At 39.4% G+C, this 22,254-nt stretch overlaps 1 protein-coding gene across 20 annotated transcripts in view; it reads right to left on the bottom strand.

The window, feature by feature from the left end:
* Positions 1–22,254, bottom strand: part of DLGAP2 (DLG associated protein 2) — a 468,772-nt gene that overhangs the window by 7,702 nt on the left and 438,816 nt on the right. For 16 of the 20 annotated variants that reach the window (XM_065056017.1, XM_065056019.1, XM_065056022.1 and 13 more), the window contains 5 exons: positions 16,600–16,685; positions 14,986–15,401; positions 6,654–6,745; positions 2,090–2,242; positions 1,246–1,263 (listed from right to left, as the gene is read on the bottom strand). In XM_065056017.1, coding sequence (XP_064912089.1) covers positions 1,246–1,263; positions 2,090–2,242; positions 6,654–6,745; positions 14,986–15,401; positions 16,600–16,685 — 765 coding nt within the window. The remainder of the gene's footprint in view (positions 1–1,245; positions 1,264–2,089; positions 2,243–6,653; positions 6,746–14,985; positions 15,402–16,599; positions 16,686–22,254) is intronic. The other 4 variants (XM_065056018.1, XM_065056033.1, XM_065056032.1 and 1 more) reach the window with 1 other exon arrangement.

Here is a 22,254-nt window from a genome sequence, read left to right as displayed (position 1 = left end):
TTAAAACAGACTACGCTTCCTTCTCCTGTCTTTGCAGGTACCCTGCACATGCAATCTGTGTACCTCGCTTTGCTATGAATTTGTTTCATTTTAGCTAACACATTATTACATACATTGTAAACAGAAACACACACTGGCTCTCCAATAAGAATTCAGCACATCTGTGTGGTCTGATCAAGTGAAAAGACTGTCTAAGATTAGCAGGACAGGATTTTAAATTAAATTAATCATACTGAGTTTAGGCTCAGCTGGATATGAGATAGCAGCTGTGTATACATGTCTATTAGTTTAGTCTCCTCCATGAATTGCTAAATGGCAACATGCAAGCACCAACCAGAGAGAGAACATAGGGCTAATTGTTCTGTTTGCCAGCCTGGACCATTTTAAAGAAAATTATATTGAAGAATTATCAAATTATAAAGTGAGAGTTGGTAGATTTTGGTACCAAAGTAGCTGTAAATTGCTCTGCAGGTTTTAAATCAATAATTGTTTGGAAGTATGAAATGGATCTTTCACTCCATTTAGAGACTCTGAAATATCATATGGGGCCTTAAAAACATAATGTAGAATCATGGAAGTATACAATAGTTTAGGTTGGAAAGGACCACTGGAGGTGATCTTGTACAACCCCCATTCAAAGCCCACTTGAAATTAGATGCAACTTTGAATTAAAACAGGTTTTTCAACATCATATTTAATACTGCATTGAAGAGTCCCAAAGACAGAGACTCCACAACTTCATATGCATAGTGTGGTATTATGATCGATTTTTCTGCTATATCATTTCTTAAAGTAATAGTAGTAGTCCAGAGTATGAGCTGTTCCTTATGGAGAACACAGTTAATTTGATGCACAGCAGGATTAGAAGAATACAAAAATGGAACGGATGTGCCTATGGTTTACAGACGCTTCATTGATTTTTTTTTTTAAACTAATTCTGAGTCTACTACCAAAATGTATTAGCCAAGACTAAATAACGAAGGTTATTTAATAACATAGTTCTAGATTCTCAACTCAACAGGAATAGTGTAACAGCCTAAAATGCTGTTCTGCATGACAGCCAGCTCTTCTGCTCTTTATTTTCTCTATTTCCTATTTTCAGCTACGAACATAAGGGCTCCATTCCTGTTGTCCCATCTTTTTTTCTACTTTTAGTTATTTCTCTCTTAGGAACATCACTGTTGCTGTCACTATAATAATTTCTTACTTCCAGTTGTCACTAGTAAGCAAGAGTTGCAAACTCACCATCCACCAACCAGTTGGCTGAAAATTAAAGTCCAAGAGGAGCATGAAGAAATGAAAGAGTTGTCAAAATGCCTCCTACTTCCTCCCAAATCAAACAAATATTCACCTGAGGCCAACAATACTGACTCAAACCAAGTGCTGTCTTCATCTGACTGACAAAATAATCAATAAGGACAGTGGGATAATCAAGGTGAGGGATGGAGCTCTAGAAAGGGGGAAAGGTAGTTTCAGAAGTATATTGCTTTTGTGGGCAATTTGCCACCTTTGGTTTGTAAGCATCATGGCTGGGGTGTCTCCCAGGTGGTGGAGTTGCAGGACAGAGGTACAGGCGGTTTGCCAGAAGTACTCTTTGTCCTCCAAACTCCTGTGGGCCAAGCTTTAGTTTGACCTGCACTATCTTAAGCCACGTGCTTTTATCACACTCCTAATATCAGTTGTGCTGTGTAGGCAGGATTAAACACTGTCGTGCTCAGGTTTGAGCTGCCCCAAATGTAGCAGAGTGCTGAGTTTACCTTGATTGAATTCTTGGGCTGTTGTCCTCAGTCTGAATTAAGCAGAACTGTTTCAGTTCTGGCCTTTAGAATGTCAATACCAATAATTTGAACAAAAGAGTTATGGAGTGAATTAACAAAATCCATTTTATTGGTTATACAATTCAGCTCAACATTGTTAAAAAGAAAAAAAACCCCTCACATCTGGTGAAAGTTTCTGTGTATAAATTGGGGCATGCCAATTAGATGAGTTCTAGGGTTAGGAACCCACCATGTTTCACTATTGTATTTAACAGAAGGAGACCGCAGGACTACAAATGGGGAGTAAATGGTACTGTCCATGGTCTGCTTACCTTCCTTTCAGGTGATTCTATTATTTTCCATTCATTGAGCTTCAATTGGTGCAGTTCATCAAACTTCATGCTGACGTCTTCAATTGAGAGCTGCAATAAGTCCCAGAAACCTGCTAGGTCCTGGGAAGTTGGTCTCGGCATGGCACTCGGGTCCTGTCACACACAAAGGAGAGAATGTGAATAGACCAGGAGGCTTTAAACAATGTGCTTTGAGGCAGGAAAGGCATCATGCCAGGTTATATGGCTACGGTGCTGCTCGGCGCTGAGGCTACACACGCTTTACGGCTGGGAGCTGTGACTGGCAAGTTGTACCTCCTACACAACCCAAACATGGACGAGTTGGATGTCATATGTGAACCTTCCTGAATCAGGGAAGTGCCTTAGCACCATACGCTGTGCTGACCTGCCTTTCTGAAAAGGAACAAGCTGACAGCCTCTGCCTGCCAATTATTAAAGGGAAGAGGAACGTAGTTCGTATTCTAGCCAGGCTGAAGTCTTTCTGATTAAAAATTACGTTCATGATAGCTGCTTAGAAGGCAAAACAGCATAATGAAGAAGTTGCCAACTTATGCCGAATTTGATGTTTACATTGTCTTGCATTTTGAAATGTATACATAAGGGATACCATTTTTATGCGGATGGTAGGATTTTGTTCTCCATGGAGTCACATCCCACTCAGAAACTGGGAAGGCAATATCCCCAAGTTCTGGAATTAAGTGGTGCTATGTGCACAACACTTAATGGAGCAAACAGTCATGGTAACAATTAGCAAAATGACCCTTTATTTGACTATTACCTTTGTGCCCATACTAGATAAAAATTACATAAAATGGTAATATACTGACTCTTAAACCCATGTTCTATGACAACTGGTACTAGTTCAGTAAGACAGGCTTACCACTTCAATGAAACAGAGTTTAATTGATAAACATCCCTATGAAGAGGATGGAGAAATGTCTCTTCCCTTTCATGTTGGGATGAAGCAGTTAAGATGGTCTACACAACTGAGCTGGGAGAGATGAAGTTGAAACCAGGCCAAAGGGACTCTGGATCTCCCCCTTCCTAGCCAAAAGCTGTAATGACTAGTTTACTATGTTAGAAATACTGGTGTTATTGATGAAGTAAAACTGTGTGTCCAGTCTTTTACAAATCTAGTGCACAAAGGCATTTTATGTGTTGAACACAACCCCACATAGTTGCCTAAAAACTGGGAGATAACTCAGCATTTCTATTTAATTCTTCCCTTGAACTGCACATTTCTAGGGGGTCTGACACCAGGAATTGCTACTCAAACTCAGGTATGTAGATACCACTGTGGGACCTGAGTGCCTGGAGCTGGACATGACAACATGAAGGTTCACCCCTATCTAAACTCCTCTGGGAATCTGGACCAAGAACCAGTCTAAAAGCTTATCCACTTCAAAGTCTTCTTGACTAGAAGAAAGTCTCCTTTTCATAGGGAGCATCAGCAACTTAAGAGAAGTGGTCATATAAATGATAACAGACTTCTGGGAATCAGTATACAACTCCAGAGTAGCATTCACTGAAAACAGCTTAATTGGGTAGATCCTAATTTACTCCCAAACCATTTAAAATTTATGTGAGTGGCATTAGTTACTCTACAGAGACCAATAACTCAGGCTCCAGGAACCAGCTCCTTGTGAGAAATTTGTCAGGACCAGTCCCACAGCAGCTTGTCTTGTATTACAATCTGTTCTCTCCAGCCTGGTCTCCTCAGTCCCTCTCCCCAGTCTCTAAACAGCCAGAAATTGATGCCACTCTTTGAAATGCCATTGCCTTCTGAATTGAGGCGAACAGCTCTCCTGCACCTTTGTGCACTCTGCCCACAGTATTCGGGGCGATGGCAGCTTCCAGCACGGCTGCTCGCAGAGGGGTGTGCAGTGCGTAGGCTGGACACGAGAGGGCTGCCTCCCGCTGCTGTGCCTATGGATCCGCACTCCATGGGCAAATGCTGGTGCAAATGATGTCTATTACAGCTAACTAAGTTTTGAAAAGATCGGCTTTTAAACTTGTTTCTTCGCAGAAGCTGCTCATTTACTTGTATCTTTCTTGGAACTCAGCTTTGCAGCCCTCCTTCTAAAGGAAGCCTGAAGCAAGCAAAAAGTACCTAGCTGGTGCTCGAGCTGCTCTGTTTTTGCCTGCATCCATGACATATTGAGTGATGATCTCATGAGCTGAGCAGGATCTGTGCTGACTAGAGTATGGAGGAGGACACTTCAAACAGAAAAAGGTGTTACAAGAGATAATGTGAATAATGCAGAAAGGAGTAGTTATTAATCAGTGATCTTTTTTTTAATAGCAGTTATTTGGAACAGTACACTGTAGGAGATAGCCAGACAGATTCTTAAAAAAACCCACAAACTTCGTCAAGCTTAGAAAGTTATGAATTTACCCTGACTGAGAGGCTTTGGTGAGAGACCTTAACCCAGAACATAACCAAATGTATTCCTTGAAGTTTCTGTGACCCTTTAGAGAAGTCTACAGGTGATGGGTGAATTTTCTGGTTAAATTTTGGGTTGAATAGTATGTTTCTCTTCCTAAACCCTTGACACATTTTGGAATGGCTGTAGATGCTGTTGTTTTTTGTTCTTTGTTGCTGGACACTGTCAGAGAAGTTTCTGTGTGGTAGCCCTGTAAATACAAGATGTTTTGGGGTGGGGGAATGCCCTGGTTGGCTGCTATCTGGCAGTGTTCCCGTGTGGCACTGAGATGCTGCCTTAGGAGCATACAGAAAGCCTGTTGTGTTTACGCACTAAGTGACTATTTAACAACAAACTTTGTCATTAGGCATAGGAAGAAAAGCCTCAAAACACAAATGAGCTAAAAGTCCAGTTCTGTAGTTGCTGCTTTCTGCAGAGCCCATTGCTGATTTAATGAAGCTGAAGAATATTCAGAGCCTAAATCTTCAGAGTGGGAGAAAGCTGCTGTAATGGAGGTCAAAGGTTTATTATCCAAATAAGAAAGAGGAATAAGAAAGAAAATCTCGCCCTTTTTTTGGTCATGTTGTCTGCAAAGTTGTGGATTTCTCCTTGTGCTCCTGTTTCTTTTGCAGTAATGAATTGTTCTCATTTCCACATAGCTGATGGCTGTGCTGAGCAGGAACTGCGCTTGTTAGCCTTGGACCCACTTGAATATAAATGAAGTGGAGTGGAGGTTAGGCTCTCCAAATCTTAGTTTGCATAGCTTAATCAATCAGGTAATGGAGGGCACACTGAAATTTGCAGTGAGAAACTTTTAGACATTGATGAAGATTTCCTCCTTTCTCTATGAAACAAATGACTAGATAGGAGCACACATGATATATTTGATATTACAAACGCGGCCATCCCCTGCTTGCCTGCCTTTGCATATTTCCTCTGTCATTCTGTAACAGCTATTAAAATTCTTGTTTTGACAGAGCCTTTGAAGTGGATAATTGGATTCTTTCCTAATGAGGACCATATATCTTACGATTTTCTATCAGAAGGTAGGACATTTTTGGCATGACTTTCTCAGTAATATTTGATCGCAGTTTCAAGAATTCTGGATGTTTAATTTTATGGGTAAAAAGTACCAAGTAGGTCTCTGCAGAATGAATGTTTTACCTTAAGAAGTCATGTGGCAAATACTAACAAGTAAACTTAATGTATCTGGCCAGACATATAGGTCATGTCTTCTGTCATGCCTGCACCAGAATTCAGCACCTGAATGTGCGAGGTGTAGGAGCAGTCAAAAGGTGCGAGTTACACTTGATTTTTGAGTGAGCTGAAAAGGAGTTCTGCTACTAGCTGTAGCCAGAAGAATTACCTTCTTCAATTGATTAGTATCATCTTGCCACAACATTTGTATCACTGATGGCTGCTGTCATATTAATGAAGATAACATTTAGAATTGAATTAGTGTCTAATGAACTTCCAGAACAATAGCAGTAAGCCTCACAAGTAATATACTGCATCTGCTCCTTTAGCCCTAGGACATCTTATATATAATTGGCACTGCAAATTATGAAGCCACATTTTATGAACATTATGTATATTCCCATTTCCAAGATCAGTCCTTTTTTTTCAGGTAGGTAGAAAGCTGGATCACATATTCTCTGCTATTCTGCTACTTTGCTGTTCTCCACTTCCTGTAATGTGAAAAATTTCTCCTTTCTTAACAGAAATATAGTTACTATTTTAGGGCATTACAAAAACAAGCCATAACATTATGTCTCAGAATACTTCCATTTGTTCCCTTCTCATTTTTTTTCTTTAATAAAAGCAGCAAAAAAAGACAGAACACAGCCAGACTGAAATTACTGAAATTACATATTTGCTTTGACAAAAAAATGTCCTAACACCATACTTAAGATTAAGTTAAAGAAAAAAAAAAGGTGTGTTAAGACAAAATGTGAGACAAGAAAATGACATTTCAGAATGCTGCTGTTTGGGTGCACTACACTTAATTTTGTTGATGCCTTTGAAACAAATTTTAAATTTTAAAACTTAAAGCTACATTTTGTGGAATATCTATGTACGAATAGCCTTAAACTCTTCAAGAACAGCCAGACATTGTGACTTACCAGATTTTGCTGACACAGCCAATAAAATTGCTGGAATTTTTGAGACATGAGGAGCTGAGCGCTTCCAACAGCACTTCGGATCTTACCTAGGACTAAGCATACAGACAGGTTATTACCAACTGGCGTCTTTTGGCAGTAAATGTAAAATCCAGCTCAAAAATACGTAGCTGAAATTACTGTTTATTTTACAAAGGAAGCAAATATTTGGTTTTGCTCTTTGTGATTATACGTGTAAAATATTTTTGAAAAGGAGGAGATATAGGAATGCTCTATGGCACCTTACCCTTTGGCAATAACACATAATAGATAAATAAGTCAGAGCAGCGAAGGCTGTATATGCTTTAGGAAACGGAAGAAAACAAGAGAATACAGACAGCTTCCTGAAGTGAGCATGCATACCCATGTTTTTGAGAACAATTTTAGATCTCAAAGTAAATGACAACATTCCCCCCTCCATCTACATTTGCTCATGCAAACTGAAAGCGGTTGAAATAGTCCTGCCTCAAGAACCAGTTAGATGCCTGTTCCCTCTGTCATCAAAGGGAGTTTTACATGTACCTTAGATAGTATCTTCTGGTTCTGCAGTCATTAGTGACTTCACTCAGCTGTGTGGATGAGCTCTCTTTTTCCTCTCTGTTCTGGGGGTTGGGTTAATACACTAAAACTATAACATACTCCTACCATAAGGATGAGATCCTCAGAGGAATCACATCTCTGAGACACATCTTGGTAACCACATGAGGAGTTACAGATTGCCTGCTCAGGAAAATGCACCAAGTCCTAAGCACAGGAGCTTCGAGGTGGGACACAAGGGGATGCTCCCAGACTCCGGATTCCATCCCCCATGGTCTGTTGGGCTTTTCCCACAGTCAGTGTACAGTGTGCATAAGCACTGGGGAAAGGAACCGAATTCATTTTACTTAACTTTGCTTCCAAGAGTCATCTGTCTAAATAAAATTTTGTGGATGCTCTATAATCAGTAATCTGAGCTCATCAGCCCAGCCATGTTGGGCACTTATTTTTAGATGAGTTGAATCTCTTCCTGGAGGTGCCTCCTTCTATTGACTGGAGTGCCTAGGGGGACTGGCTTATCCCTAGAAAACTAACTCCTCCTGGACTCCCACGTTTGCAGGGATAAATACCATACTTTGGTAGGTAGCAATATACTTTCCTACACCTCCTTCCTACACATCCTTTCCTACACTTCCTTTCCTCCACATCCTTCTCTAATGCTGAAAAAGCAACACTTTAAAAGCACTATAAACTGGATTTTCGATGGAAGATTGATTTTGTCTGGAGAACTTCCAGATCTTTAAATAATGCTTAGGGTAAAAATAAAGAGAGGTAGGGGTGAAACAGGAATTACTCTGACATCTTTTAATTAAATTCGAGGAAACCAATTTTATAATTCAAACAGGATGCAGAGGGTGGAATGAAGCTACAATAGTGCAGCAGAACAGATCTGCAGCCTGTGGTATAGAAAACATTAAACTCTGGCAGAGCTTAACATTTTGTTGTTATTTAGAATAAGTATAGGAGGGGACTGAGAGGCATGTGAAAACAGTATTTCGGTAGTAGGTATTACATTTTAATTCTGCTTTCTCTAGACCAGAGAAACATCTGCTTAACCACAAGTAGAAGCAGGAGATAATGTGGAAGTTTTAGGCTCCAGTTCTGTGGAAGCATACAAACTCTGTAACTTTAAAAGCATGTGTTAATATGTAGAGCTGTGGTTCCCAAACTCAATTCAATTTTCTGTTAGACAAATGGTACAGCTGCGTCACAACACTAAATTAAACAGCAATATGCATAATTCATCAGTCCTGTGTGGCACCCATTTGTGAAAGCGTTAAGTGGTTGAGGGCTGCGTAAGTAATTCACTGGGGTTTTGTTTTTGTTTTCTTGGTCAAATGAAAGAAAGTACTTCAATTGCTTTTGGGTTTTTGATCACCAAACACCTCACTTTCCTCTATGGAGTTCTTGGCATATGTAAAGCAATGTTTTCGGGTGTTAAAACCTGAACAAACATACAGAAACCAAAATAAAAAATAAATGTTTCATTTGATCTGAAACTAATTGTATTAATTTAGTTTTCAGTATTTTTAATAAAGGCAAGCCTTAAATGACAGTCTTGTATCCTCCTTTTGCCTTGGTGCTCTGTAGCTCAGGACGTCAGACATCACCCTGTGTGGGTCAGAGATGCTTCTTTCCCAGGCTGGGAACTGTGCTGCAGCAGGTCCCTGACATCCCCCGTTCCATGCTGCGTTCAGCTATTCCCAGGACAGAAAGAGAGTGAGGATGGTTCTGAAGGTTGATGGTTGCAGTGCTTGTCTCGCAGTGAGTAAAGATCAGTTTTAGTTTCCTCTGCTGAATTTTATATTTCATAGCTCAGACACATAGCCTGAGTAACGGACATTGGCTTTAGCCCTACTGCAGAAACGTAGATCTTGACAGAAGCTTTGTAGGACTGGTATTTTCTGGTCAATCTCACAGTCACCTCAGCCCACACATTAAATAAATATTTGTTTCACCTTCATTTTCCTAAAGGATCATGTTGACAAGCATTGGTGATTTAAAGCCCAGTCAGACCAGACAAGACCTGGGCACTGGCAGTGCAGCATTTTGGTGTGATTCTCATCTGCTGGGGACATGAGACACGGTTTCTGGGCTACTTGCACGTGTCAGTGAGTCACAGTGGTGAATACATGTGCATAATTACAGCCCTACAATTTACTAAAGATCTAACTCTACTTCCATTTCAATAAGTAAATCAGACCTAATAAAACATAGAAGTTAGAATCTCTCATATTCATGCTAGTCTGCTTTGCTGTAATTAAATTAAAGTATTAAAACACTTCAATTCATAATCTTTAGCACAATATTAATAGACAGCCAAAGCCTTGTTGTTAATTTCATGCATTGGGGAATTATTCTGATGAGTGCAGATTGATTATCTCCATGAAAGAATGATGAATGTTAGAGAGTGGAGAGATTGAGATGTTTGGTGATGCCTAGGAGATTTTGCTTGTAGATGAATGATGATAAAATCTATCAATGCACCTAAATATATATGATTTTCATATAATTGATACACCTCCCTCCATTAAGATAATGTTATATTTACTTGAATGTCAGGAAAGAGTCACACAACCTTCATTCTGCTCCCTGAAGCATATGAAGCACTCAATTTTTGTTCTTGGTCCTTTATGGTTTCTACCTTGAAGACATACAAAACCCTGACTATGACTTCAGTAGAAGCAGACTCAGGATTTATACCCCGGATAGAAATTGTGTAAATTGCCTGTAGACAACAAGCACAATTAACACAATGGTGTCTTTTCTTCTGCAATAATTATATCACAAAATTGCAAGTAATTAATATGTGTTGTATTGCTTGAGAAATACTACAAAATCTTGTTATTGGAAATGTTTTCTATCAGAAAGGTAGAGGGGAAAAAGTCAGATCTATATTGATGAAACCGAGATTGTAGCCTGATGCTGTAACTCTATTCTTGACAGGTTAAAAGCTTTGCTCAGTTGTGCCACTGCTGCACCAGCAATGAGGAACTACTAACAATCAATCTGCTTCTGGCATTCATTACTGTTTATTTAAATGATGTGTTTTAATTTAAATTTTCGTTCAGTTTGATTGTTCCATTTTTCTTCTATACTCATAAATAAATTGCTCCACAAGAAAACTGAGAAAACTATGCCTGGAAAAAACATTCAAACTGGCATTTAGTTCATCCTCCTAACTCAAAGCAGGGTGTGATATTTGTCTGATCTTTAAACCTAAATTAGTAATCTTCAGTAATATGTCTTTTTTTCACTATCAGCACAGCAGGCAGGTGTAATAATAAGTGTCCAATGTTCAGAGTGAGGTGACATTTTAGGACAGCACAGCTACCCGTTGGCAGAGCTCTGGAGGGGAGGTAGGGCAATGGGATCCTTGTGCACCAGGTGGCGCTCAGTGAAAATCTGCTTTTTACTTCAGTGGAGCTGAATTCAAAGAAGAGAAAATTTGAGCAGAACCATCCAAATTCTAGGAGGAATTCTCTGACTCCACACTATGGGACTGTCTTTTATTGACTTTAAAGACTGTTTCAGGGCAATTAAGACATTCTGTAGTCATTCACAATATGCCAAATGTAAATTTCAATAGTTCCTGAAGGATAGGTTTGTGAAAGCATTAGGAAATTACGTCAGTAATTTCTCTTTAGTTAAAAGATAACTCATATTGGGTCAAACACCTAAGAAAGCTTTTATGGGTGATTAATTCATGAAAATACTAAAATAAATTGGTTGTGTTGTTCATTGTGGTTTTCTGTGTGGGTTCCCCCCCCCTTCCCCCCCCCCCCCCCCCAACTATGGGAGATTTAACTCTGTGTTTTTTTCTTACTATTCAGCTGTGTTAGTAAAGCCCTTGCAGTACTGTGGAAATATCAGCCAGATGATTAGCAAGGAAAAATCCAGCATCCATGGAACAAAGGGCTAAGTGGAGAGAAGGGTGATATTTTGATCTCTCACTCTCTCTAATGCCTTGTTTTTCACTATAGATGACTTTGCTATGTAGTTATGCCAGCAGAGCTCCTAACCACGATTCAGAAGATACCAGCAAAGCAACCTTTCTGCTGGCATAGTTTATGCTACAGCCCATTCTTTTTGCACCTATCTTAGCATTTTCATATGAGACTAAACTCTGCGTAGCTGTTCTGCATTTGATTTGGGCACTGAAATATTTCAGTGGCCAAGTGTGTGGCATTCAGAAGCCCAGGATGTCTCCTGCTTCCCTCTGCCAGACCTTGCCCGGCTCCCCCCAGGCTCGCTTGCTCTCCCCTCCCTGTGCCCATCACAGAGCTGGTGGGCGGCAGAGTCCTGGCCCTCTTGGTCTTCAATAGCTTTGTGACAATTGAGAGCACTTTTCTTGTCATCACCTACATGCCAGTAACAGCCAAACACAATTTTCAGGGTGTAAAATTGAAACTCCAGTCAGCACCCTTGAGAAACACATATCTTTGCTTGAAGGCACCCTGCTAGTGCAAATGATCAGGTGACTTACCCTGGGAACAGTTACAGCCACATATATATTTTTATATATATCTATGTTTGTTATAATAAACACTGAGAACACAAGCAACTGCCCCCCGAAACAACAAATGAAGGTTGCAGAGACTCCAAAATACAATTCATGTCAACTGACCAAAAAACCAAATGCTGTGAAAAGAAAGAGAGAGAGGTTATTTTTGCTACAATTATTATCTTTTCCTTTTCCAAGACCTGATGACTGAAGTTCTTTAAACAACATTATGGGAGAGAAGCTACAGTGAAAGAAAAAAATCAATACAGCAATCAGACAGCTTTCTGTGATCTCAGAGCTATTGTGCTAACGCAGAAAATGAAATTGTTTTCTAAAATGCAGTTCTATTTTAACTCTTCCTGTGATTAAAACAAAATAGAAATGGTATCGAAAAGACAGCCTTCTACTATGAGATGCAAAGCTATATTTGGTCTTCAGGTACAATTAATATACCCAGGCCAAAAATAAATGATCCAGCATTAGCAATGACACTTTGAATGTGCAAACATTGCTGTGAAGAGTTTTGGGAATAGGAGCTCCTGCTGGAAGATGGAAAACCAGATTTAGTTGTTCTGGCTCCCCCATTTGCATGTCTATTCTTCAGGGAACTGCCAAATGCTTAAATATGTCAAGGTACATTTCATGCTAGGATATTATTAAACTTCAGTTCTTGTGGATACATACCTTTCAACCTCAATAGCTCAAACAGGAGATACGAAATGTGTCAAAGGCTCAACAAGAAAAAAATTATACACACTGAAATTTTAAAATGTTATGAAGCTCATTCCCTTGGTGAAAATAACCCTTTGATAACTTCATTTTACCATGACGTTGATGTAGGCTATATTAGGTGAAGGGATACCATTTTAAAGATAATATAATTTGGAAATTATTTGAGGAAGATCTCTTGAATCACATGAAATGGAAAATCAGAAGTCTGAGTGTCAGTTTTGACGACCAGCTGAAGACAAACATCTGGTTTTGCATAAGCTATATAGACCTATTCTGTAATAATTTCTCAAAGCTATTGGGGAGGCCAAAATGTTCCCCAAACACAAGTATTTAACCCGTTTTAGTTAGTTTAAAAAGGGGATATGAAAGGTCCATTTCAGTTGTGTTTTAGTAACCCTATAAAGGGGAGTCACTCTTTCTTTTCCTCTGCAAAGGGGCAAATGTAAAATCCTGATATTCTGTTTTGCCTCCTAACTGAAATTATTCTAAGTTAAAAGGGTCTTACTAACTCCTAATAGTAATAAAAATTACTGAAGTCCAATTTGTCTTCATTTCCTCTGTACAATTCTCTGAAAACTGTCTTCCTGCTTGACGTTTCCCCATGCAGCAAGGTGCTTCAGAGTGATTCTGAAACTTTACATGGTGGGAGGGAGAGTGGTTCTGCACCTGGGAAACAGGTCATCGACTAAAATCAGCACCTCCATGTTTTGCTGATGCAGTACACAGCTTCATAGCCCAGAGAACAGCACCAGTAACTCCCGATCTATGTCTCAGAGTGAGGAAGGAGCACTGACGTGACAGTATTTCCCCTGCTCCTTTCGTGTGGCTGCAGATGTGATGAGGGCTATGCAAGAGGAAGAGCTTGTGGAGAGAGGAGGTAGGAGAAGTCCACCCCTGTAGGCTCCTTGCTGGCCTCCTAGGGCTTACCTTCCTGTGTGTTTCTGCCCTTTGCCACCAAGTAACTTTACTCTTTCCAAAGAGACTAAAGTCTTTCTCTTTGAACTTCTGCTTCAGATTGTAAGCACTGCTGTCCCCACACCAGAAACAGGCAACCATACAAGCCTTTGGTATACTTGATTATGACAGAGAAATGTCAGTATTCAGCAGTGCAAATACTTGAGGAACTGAAAAATAAGACATATACGGTAAAAAGAAGTGTTTAAAAATGGCCATGATGAAAGAAGGCTTACAAAGCGAAATATTTTATTATTCATACTTAGCCCCTAGGAGGGTATTAAAGTCTTCACAGTATCAATGCAAAGGGAAAATTCTCAGCTCACCTCTGTCATGATAAAAATAAGGACAAAAACCCTACACTCCAGAAAGCATCAGAGGCTGAAGGAAGAAAAATAGCCTTATGCTCTCCCTCATCCCAATTCCTATGTTGTTACTTGGCAGACTTATGCACAATGCAGTGGAAAAACGTGACTATAAGAGAAAAAATGATGAGGTAAAAATGTACACATTCTTTCTTTGAAAAGGTCAGTGCAAGAAATAGAAACTGGCCTTTTAGTCATCATACAGGTCTGGCCCAAGACCTGAGGGTAGATCATGGCAAGAACTCATTGAGAGGGAAAGAAGATGGTCGGGAAAGAGTATTCAGAGGCAACAATGAGATGTGTGAGAGTGCAGGAAACAATGCTAGAAAGAAAACTTAATATGAACTAATTTGTGATCTGAGAAAATCTCAACTGAGACAATAATTCAGATTGGCAGGGATTGAAATATTTATAAAACTGAGCCTGAAGAACAAGGATAATTGACCTCAGAGGGAATCACAGGGAGCTGGCTAGCGAGTGCTAGGACCACTTTGATATATTACTATCATTAGTGCTGGCTTGGGTCTTGTTCCAAAATAGTCTACATTATTTTTCACTTCATCCCATCACTCCTTTCAAGGTGTCCACAGGACGTGAGAGAATAATAATGATTCTTGACAAAATCGTAATAAGAAAATGCAGCTGAACTGTCTAATGTTGTATATGCCCGTGTAACTGAAGAGGTAACTTAACTATTGTTCTTGCCTACTCCTTTCTGTTCTTTGAACAGACCCTTTATGATAGGCAGAAGTGCCTGTAAAGGCATTAAAACATTTTAAAAATGACTGTTCATGAGTAAGAGGTAAATTCTCAGGTTTCAGGAAAATGGCAAAAAAATGTTCATGTATGACTCCCTTGTGTGCTCTGGCAAAGGGTCAAGCACTGAAGCCATAAAAGTAAGCTGGAAGAATATGTCAGAGTTGGAGTTGTGGATGGAGCTACTGCACCATTTGAGCTATATCAAAATACCAGACTTTGATTCTGAGCTTGACTCTGTGGCTGTCTCCTCAACTACTACAAAAATTTACTCCTGGAAACACCAGCTTGCACAGTCAGTTGCAGGACAGGGATCTTATATCTAATGGTTCTGTAGAGTGTCTTTGGTACTACAAAATAATAAGGAAAAACCACAGACCACAACTTTATCCTAACAGATTTCTTATTTTAGGAGACATTATGAGAAAATATATTGAAATGCTCTTACTTTCTTCAGAAAGATCATTTTCTTCTGCTTCTCTTTCCATTTCTTTACACCATCCTTCCATTCTCTTAGTTTCAGTATGTAGCAACTTCATAAACCAAGATCCATCCCGTCGACAAGGAGACATTCGACCAGTCTCTACTGTCTCAATGGCTGGCTCTAGCCAGGGTTCTGGTGGTGGAAGGTTTGAGGTGTCAACCGGGGTCCTATAATCTTCTCTGTAACTGAACAGTCCCTGTGTCCGTACAGTTCTCACTGCGCTGTATTGGGTGGGTGTGCTGGGCTCTGAGTGCTGCTGGAACGATGAGCCAAACTGAAGTCCCTTGTCCTCCATGGTGATGTGTCCTGGAAAGCCCTCCAGTTCCAGGTCAGCCTGGACAGCTGCTGTTACACTGTTTGAGCGCTTGAATCGTCCATGTCTTGGTGAAGAGGGAAGAAAGGAAAGAGATTAAGACATATAAATACTTAGAGGATTATACAGGGGAACAGAATAATGTTTCAGTGAATGAATTCTGTTTTTCTCCTTGGACTTTTATGCTAAATATTTTTTCTTTGAACATATATCTCTAAAATAAGACAATGAATAGCAACAGAGAGGAAAACCAAAATGTATAGTGGCATCATTGATCTGAGCAAAGATACAAAATAAAATCATTTGAATTATCTCTGGAAGCAAGTATTGATTTATTCTCACACTACAAAATACCATGGATCATTACTAAATGAACTGGAAATAACTAGCAGAACTGCAAGGTTACATCTTCTGATAGAAGCTTGTTAAGTAAATGTATAAAAAGATTTCAAATATTAAGGATCATAATTAGATAAATTCTGAAAATCAGCTACGTTAGGACTGTTGAGAATTCTTTAATAAAAGAAAAACTGTAGTAACATGTTTAAGAGTGCAGTATTTTTACTTGCCTCACAGGATGGCCGTGAAATGTTTATTTTCTATTGTAATATGCCACCGAATAATGACATTTTAGAAAAGCTTGATGTTAAAAAGTTAGATAGAGATGCAAAGATTATTTGTGAAATCTTCTCACATCTGAGCCTATTGTTTGAAATTGCTTCTAGTCAATGATGGTAAAAGGCAATTAGCGGCCAGATACTGTCTGACAGCTGCCATGAAATGAGATAATGTTCCCCGTCCCATAGTTAACAGACAGTGCCTGCCAGGAGCAACTGGCCAGCAGTTTTACAAAGCTAGAGAAGGACTGAATGAGCATAAAAGCTGATTCTAGCTTAGGACAAAGCTATCACGGGTAATATGTGTGGACTAGGAAAGCCTGGGTCATCACAAGGGGTCCTACTGAAGAAGTATTCCAATATGAAGCTTTTGTATTTGTTCTGCCAATAATGAAATTATATTAATCCACTACTTTATTTTAAAAATTTTAACTCCCTCCAAATAAAAACTGGAAAGTTAACTAAATAGTAGCAACTACTAAGTAATCTCTAAAAATTTGACCAAATGACCAGCATGCATATAAGAAATTTGGCTTTGTGAGTTATTTATGGGCATTACTTGCCAGATGTTTGTTCTAATATTAACCCTGTTTACAGATTTGTGTTGTGGGATGAAAGACTACGGGTTTTTGTACATGCTTGAATTACCGTTTCTCATCTTCCACTTGTATTCCAACAGAGTGGTATTCCCGTAGGCCTCTGCTTTCAGTATCTGAATCCGTTGCTGTTTCCACCTAATTCAACACAGAAGATAAATCTGCAGAGTGAGCAGTGACAACTCAGCACTATTTCTACCTGCACTTACTCAAAAGTAATTATATATTTCCTCCCTTACTGCTGAGAAACATCTAGCGCAGTGAAATAAATGAAACAGGTATTCAGCCTGGCTTCAGTGTTTTGGTGATGTGTTTTATTAATATAAAGCTTTGCACAACTACTTCTGTTCTGCTATTTAATTCCCTATTTCAAATCTAAGCAGATGCAATTACTCAGTTCAGTGGAAGCAGGGACTAAGGTTAGTCTGGAAGACCTGTTCTTAGAATGAGGAATCCACAAGATAGTCCCTTTTTAAATTATTAGAAAGCAGTCTCATTACAGCCCTTGATTTACAAAATAAAATAAAATCTCAAGTAGCCCCATAAACTTGCAAGCGATAAAAGGAAATGCTGCAATGAAATTTTATTGACAACTGCATTGACAAATATAGAACCATTTAAATGACGTGAGGGATACAGCAGAATGCCATATCTCACCTTTTTGAATAACATGATCCTGAAAATGCTATATCGAGCAAGTAATTTATGCACTTTTTATAGTATTCCCATCTGAAATACACTTACTGAAATATATTCGCTATAGACCTTTCTTCATAACCGAGACCACATTGCTTTTGCAAGTTTCTGTGGGATTTTATATAACACCCCCCACCACCACACCGCCCCCAAGTCTTTGACACAGACATAACGAGTGCTGCAGTATGCAAATCATACTGAATCAAGGGAGAGTCAGGATAAAAGAAAAAGAGAATTTACTTTTCCTTTTAAATGCTTTTTTCACTGTTAAATTAAAAAACCCCCACAGTATCAGCAATATTTTCAATATGCACACTCCGTATGTGACTTCAAATAACACATCCTGTGATGAAGACAAGACAACTTTTCCCCTTGCAGCAGTCACAGGCATCCCTGGAAGGAGCCCAGTGGCCTTTGAAGCTGCCTCTCAGCTGCACAGTCTCCCTCCCACCAGATGCCTGGAAGAATGAAGAATTCCAAACACTAATCAGTACATGTTCAGATTTACCTGAGTGGGGGTCTTGGAGATGTTCATGGAAACAACTAGTGCAGGAACCCTTTAGTAAATGTTAATGGCACACTTGAACTGTGCAGCATAGCATCAGGCATAGGTTTGCCAAAAGCTCAGTGTGACAGCTGTCAGGGAAAGATATTTCTCAGTAATTCCATTTATTGTGCATGAGGTCTGACAGAAAGGATGTGCTGCTGTCTGTTTCCACCTCAGCAGTTGCGGGGAAGCTGGCTATATTCACTTGGATGGGTGGCACATTGAACTAAGATATCACACTTGATAACAGTCTCCAGGATTTTGTGGTGCCAGTATGAAAAGAAAGATCCCTCTTGATACTGGCAGTGGAAAAAAGCCTCAACCACATAGGCAGGTGTTTTGGTGAGAAAAACCCCTTAACAAACAACAAACAAACAGGCAAGTTTGTTTCCTAGTTAAGGTGAGTCTTGGCTGCAATGTGGGTGAGAAGCTTAAGCTGTACTTGGAGGGTAACTCTTTCCTGAAAGAACACTGCTGTAAGTAGGACGGCCGTAAGGTCCAGTTTCTCAGCAGAAGAGATAGCTATCAGGAAAGATATCCTTATTTGTAGTGTAGAAGTGTCTATTATGCAAAGAGTCTTGAATAATAAGTTCAGAACTAAGTGATCCACTTGGTATTTACCCAGCCCTTCCAGGCAAGTGAGAAAAGCTGCGTACAGAACATCTTCATTAAGGACTGGTGAGCCTAAATGAATTAACTGGGCCAAGAATGAGATACGCATCTGGCTTGTTGCAGAGGGGGTCAGAGGTAAGTTACACTTGTAGCTGTGACTACAGTGATAAGAACTCAGTTAAAGGCATGTTTTGAAGAGTGAAATCAACTTATTCTCAAAGTAAGAGGAGATGCTACATAGTGAATATGAGCCAGTAACACAGAATGCTCAAACTGTGGCTCTTGGGTGTGCCTGTAAAAGTCCTAGCAGGAAGATTATGTTCAAGTTGGGGTAACACTTTCTGGAGGAAGCCTTTTGATGTTGAAATCCCTAGCAACATCTGGCGTGTTCATGAAGCCTAAACTGTTGTGAAAAGCTATGGTATTTGGCTTCATCCCCAAAGTAACCAGAGTCAGTCTGACCTAAAAAACATAACTTAGGAACTTGCTGGGTTTAAACCACAACAAGTAATGCCACCAAAGGCCATGTCTTGAAATTTGTCAGGCATGATTTGCCTTTAGTGCTGGCTGTCCAACACAATCCTAGCTGTGATCCAGACCAGTCCAGGTGTACTACCTTCATCATGCCATCAACATCTTACCTGGCATGACGCCTCAAGAACCCTGCCAAAGTCAATGACTCCTTCCATGCTTTGGGATTGCTATTCATGAACAGTTATACTGTGACTCTTCTTCACACCATTATCAGAGCTTGTCAGAAGCACTGCCATGTGAGGCTGTGCAAAAAGACCTAGTATCTCCTCCAACCTTTGACTAACTGGTCACGGCACTTTGACATTTTCTCCTGCTTCTGTAGGGAGAGAGATGCAGCCTCAAAATCAGCCCGACTACCTATTGTTCATAATGTCCAGGCTGACATTTTTGTCCATTACACTTCAACTTCTGAAGCGGGATATATAAAAGGAAAACCCTGTTCCCTTTGTCACTGCCCTGAGAGGTATTACCGTCATCACTGAGACACTGTGAAGATAGAGCTTGCTCACATAGTTATCTTCCAGTGTTCACTTTGAATACATACTCTGCAGAAGATTTGCCCTCTGCCCTCTGACACAGCCAGCACTTTGTTTCCATGACTTAGGAAAAAAAGTGCTCAGACCTTCATGTATCCTCTTAGAGAGGCTCTGGGGATACCTTATAGCAGCCTTTCATTACTTAAAGGGGCCTACAGGAAAGACAAGAAATTATTTACCATGAAAGTGGTGAGACTTCGGATCAAGTTGCCCAGAGAGATTGTGAAAGCCTCCTTGCTGGAAGTGTCCAAGGCCAGGCAAGATGGGGCTTTGAGCAACCTGGTCTAGTAAAAAGTGTCACTGCCCATGGCATGGGCATTGGACCTAGATGATCTTTAAGGCCCCTTCCAACTCAAACCCCAAATTATCAGGAAAATGATGGCCCAGGTATCAAAATAAAAATGACACCAGTTACGTCTAAATATAAACTCTTGCCAAATTATCCTTCCCTCCAGCTTGCCAGGACTGATGCTGACTAAATGACCTGATGATTGCCTTCATATTTTAATGCTTTAATTTTCTCACTGTGCCTTGTAACAGCAGGAGAATGCCTTTTTTTTTCTCTTTTTGCGCAATCTAGGATTGCAAATATTGTAACAACCAACAAAAAATAGATCTGGAAAAGGGAGGCAAATGCCAACACAAGTAGAAGTGGGAAATAACAAAACAATTTATAGCCACAAACGAAGAAATGAACAAATAAATTGCATTTCTGAATGACAGATAGTATAAAAACTCCTGCTAGAAGACAGCAGGAAACTCTTTAGGTTTGATCAGGTTGGCCAGGCTAGATTCAAATGAGCAGACAAGAAAAAGTAATAAGTTGGGTTTGATTGCGTGGTTTCTCAAACTCAAGTCTTAATAAATCTGTTGTTATTGTCCATGATTCATTTTTGTTTTAATACTTGCATGCATTCTAAAAGCCTTAATATTTGCAAATTGGCCCCCAACCTCAATGAAGTGAAATTATGTGACAATTTATATGTTTATCTGGTTATGAAGGAGTCTCACAGAGAGGAGGAAATGTAAAAATAGACAGACACTGACCAAAGGCAGAGGAAAGGAGTAGATCTAATATAGCAGGTCATCTTCCTCTCTCCTTGCAAACAAGAACTAATAAACTAAAACTTCTTTAAAAATTTGGCACTTTATGCTGTGAAAAATCTTATTTTATGGGTTTATAGTGTGCCCATAAGGCTTATAATATTAATAGTAAATGTAATGGAGCATTTTGAGATTATCTTATTTGTTGTACCTTTTCACAAAGGCATATTACTCCCCTCCACATTTTTTGCTGTCAATACAGGGAGTAGACAATACAATGAATCCTCCGTGGTCAGTCACTACTGACCAATCCAGCTCAAAATTTGAAAACTAAGTATCAGATACTGGCACTGACTTGGTACTAAATGATCCATGAGTATAGTATACTAGCACAAAATTATTTGAATAAATACAGATCAGTATTGCAAAAAACTTGCTTGTTACAATCAATCCTAGTTTGTTTATAGGCACTCATTCTAGAAAAGGATGCATGAACTGGCTAAATTATTCCCTCAAAGTATTTACCAAATTTTTTAGCTGATAATATTAACTACATAGAAGTAACCTTTCTTTCTGTATTAACATATTATTCTGCTCTTAAACAGGAGCACTGCGACATAACATTGTAGTGTCCTAAAAATTCCAGTCTAAGCTTCTATACATTTTGTCTCTAAGGGAAGCTTGAAGTTATTATGTTCAATGCATAAGAAAACAGATTTTAACCTGATGTCTTTTGCTTTTTTCATAAGCGTCAGTAATAAGAGTCCTTCAGGCCACATTACCTCTCCCCATGCAACTTCACTGCCCTCAATGGTTTTTTGCTGCTGTAACCGATTTGTTCTATAATTAAAATTTAATAAACAATCTCCCTGATGATGCAGAGGAAGGGAAATAATTCACCTTTCCTCTCTTGCACAGGCTTCTTAGTGATAACAAGAGCAAAAAAGGGAAGAAAACACTACATTTGACACTAGATCAAGTACATGTAATTGTGAATGCAGATAACCATTCTCAGGTACAGGGAGATCTCATTTGTATGCAGTGACTTCAAAGCAGGAAAAATACTCCAAATAAAACTACACTACTAACTGCTACTGCTTTCCTTAACTGACAGAATACTTTTATCAGCCAAAAAACACACATTCTTTCAAAATAATTTTTAGAAACCCATGAAAATAAATATACGCTTTCATGCTTGAGGGATTTTTTGTGTCTCACCACAGGGCTACATTTCACTACTTCCCAGCAGAACATCTGGACTACTCAGAAACGTTGCACGGCACAGTAAGTGCTAATTACCACAAGAATATCCTACAACAGGTTGGAAAATTCCATGGGTCTTTTTTAAGAGTTTTGAAATGGGACTCGTGCCGAGCTAATATGAAATAGTAACAACAAAGTAATGCATGCAGCAGTGGTTGCTCATAACTTTTTTAGTGCATTTAATGCTAAGTGGCAAATTGTTCCGAAGCAACAAATATTCTGCAAGGCAGCAATCTGGGTCTTCCCCACTTTGAATGTTTCATTGTGTTAGATGGCAGTTAAGAAAATGAGCAGCAGTCATTTGTGAAAAGAGTAAAAAATTAGATGGCTTTAAAATAACCATAACTTTGTTTTAACTACATTTCCAACTGCCAAGATTTTGACAAGTGAGGAGGCTAAAATGCAACCACTGGCTGGGAACTCTGCTAACTGGCTAAGCCTGTGAATTCTGACTCATCTATCTAATCTATCTATC

The sequence above is a fragment of the Columba livia genome, chromosome 3, assembly GCF_036013475.1.
Source record: "Columba livia isolate bColLiv1 breed racing homer chromosome 3, bColLiv1.pat.W.v2, whole genome shotgun sequence".
Lineage (NCBI taxonomy): Eukaryota > Metazoa > Chordata > Aves > Columbiformes > Columbidae > Columba > Columba livia.
Note: the sequence above shows the minus strand (reverse complement) of the source record. Positions and strands in the feature narration are given on the sequence as shown.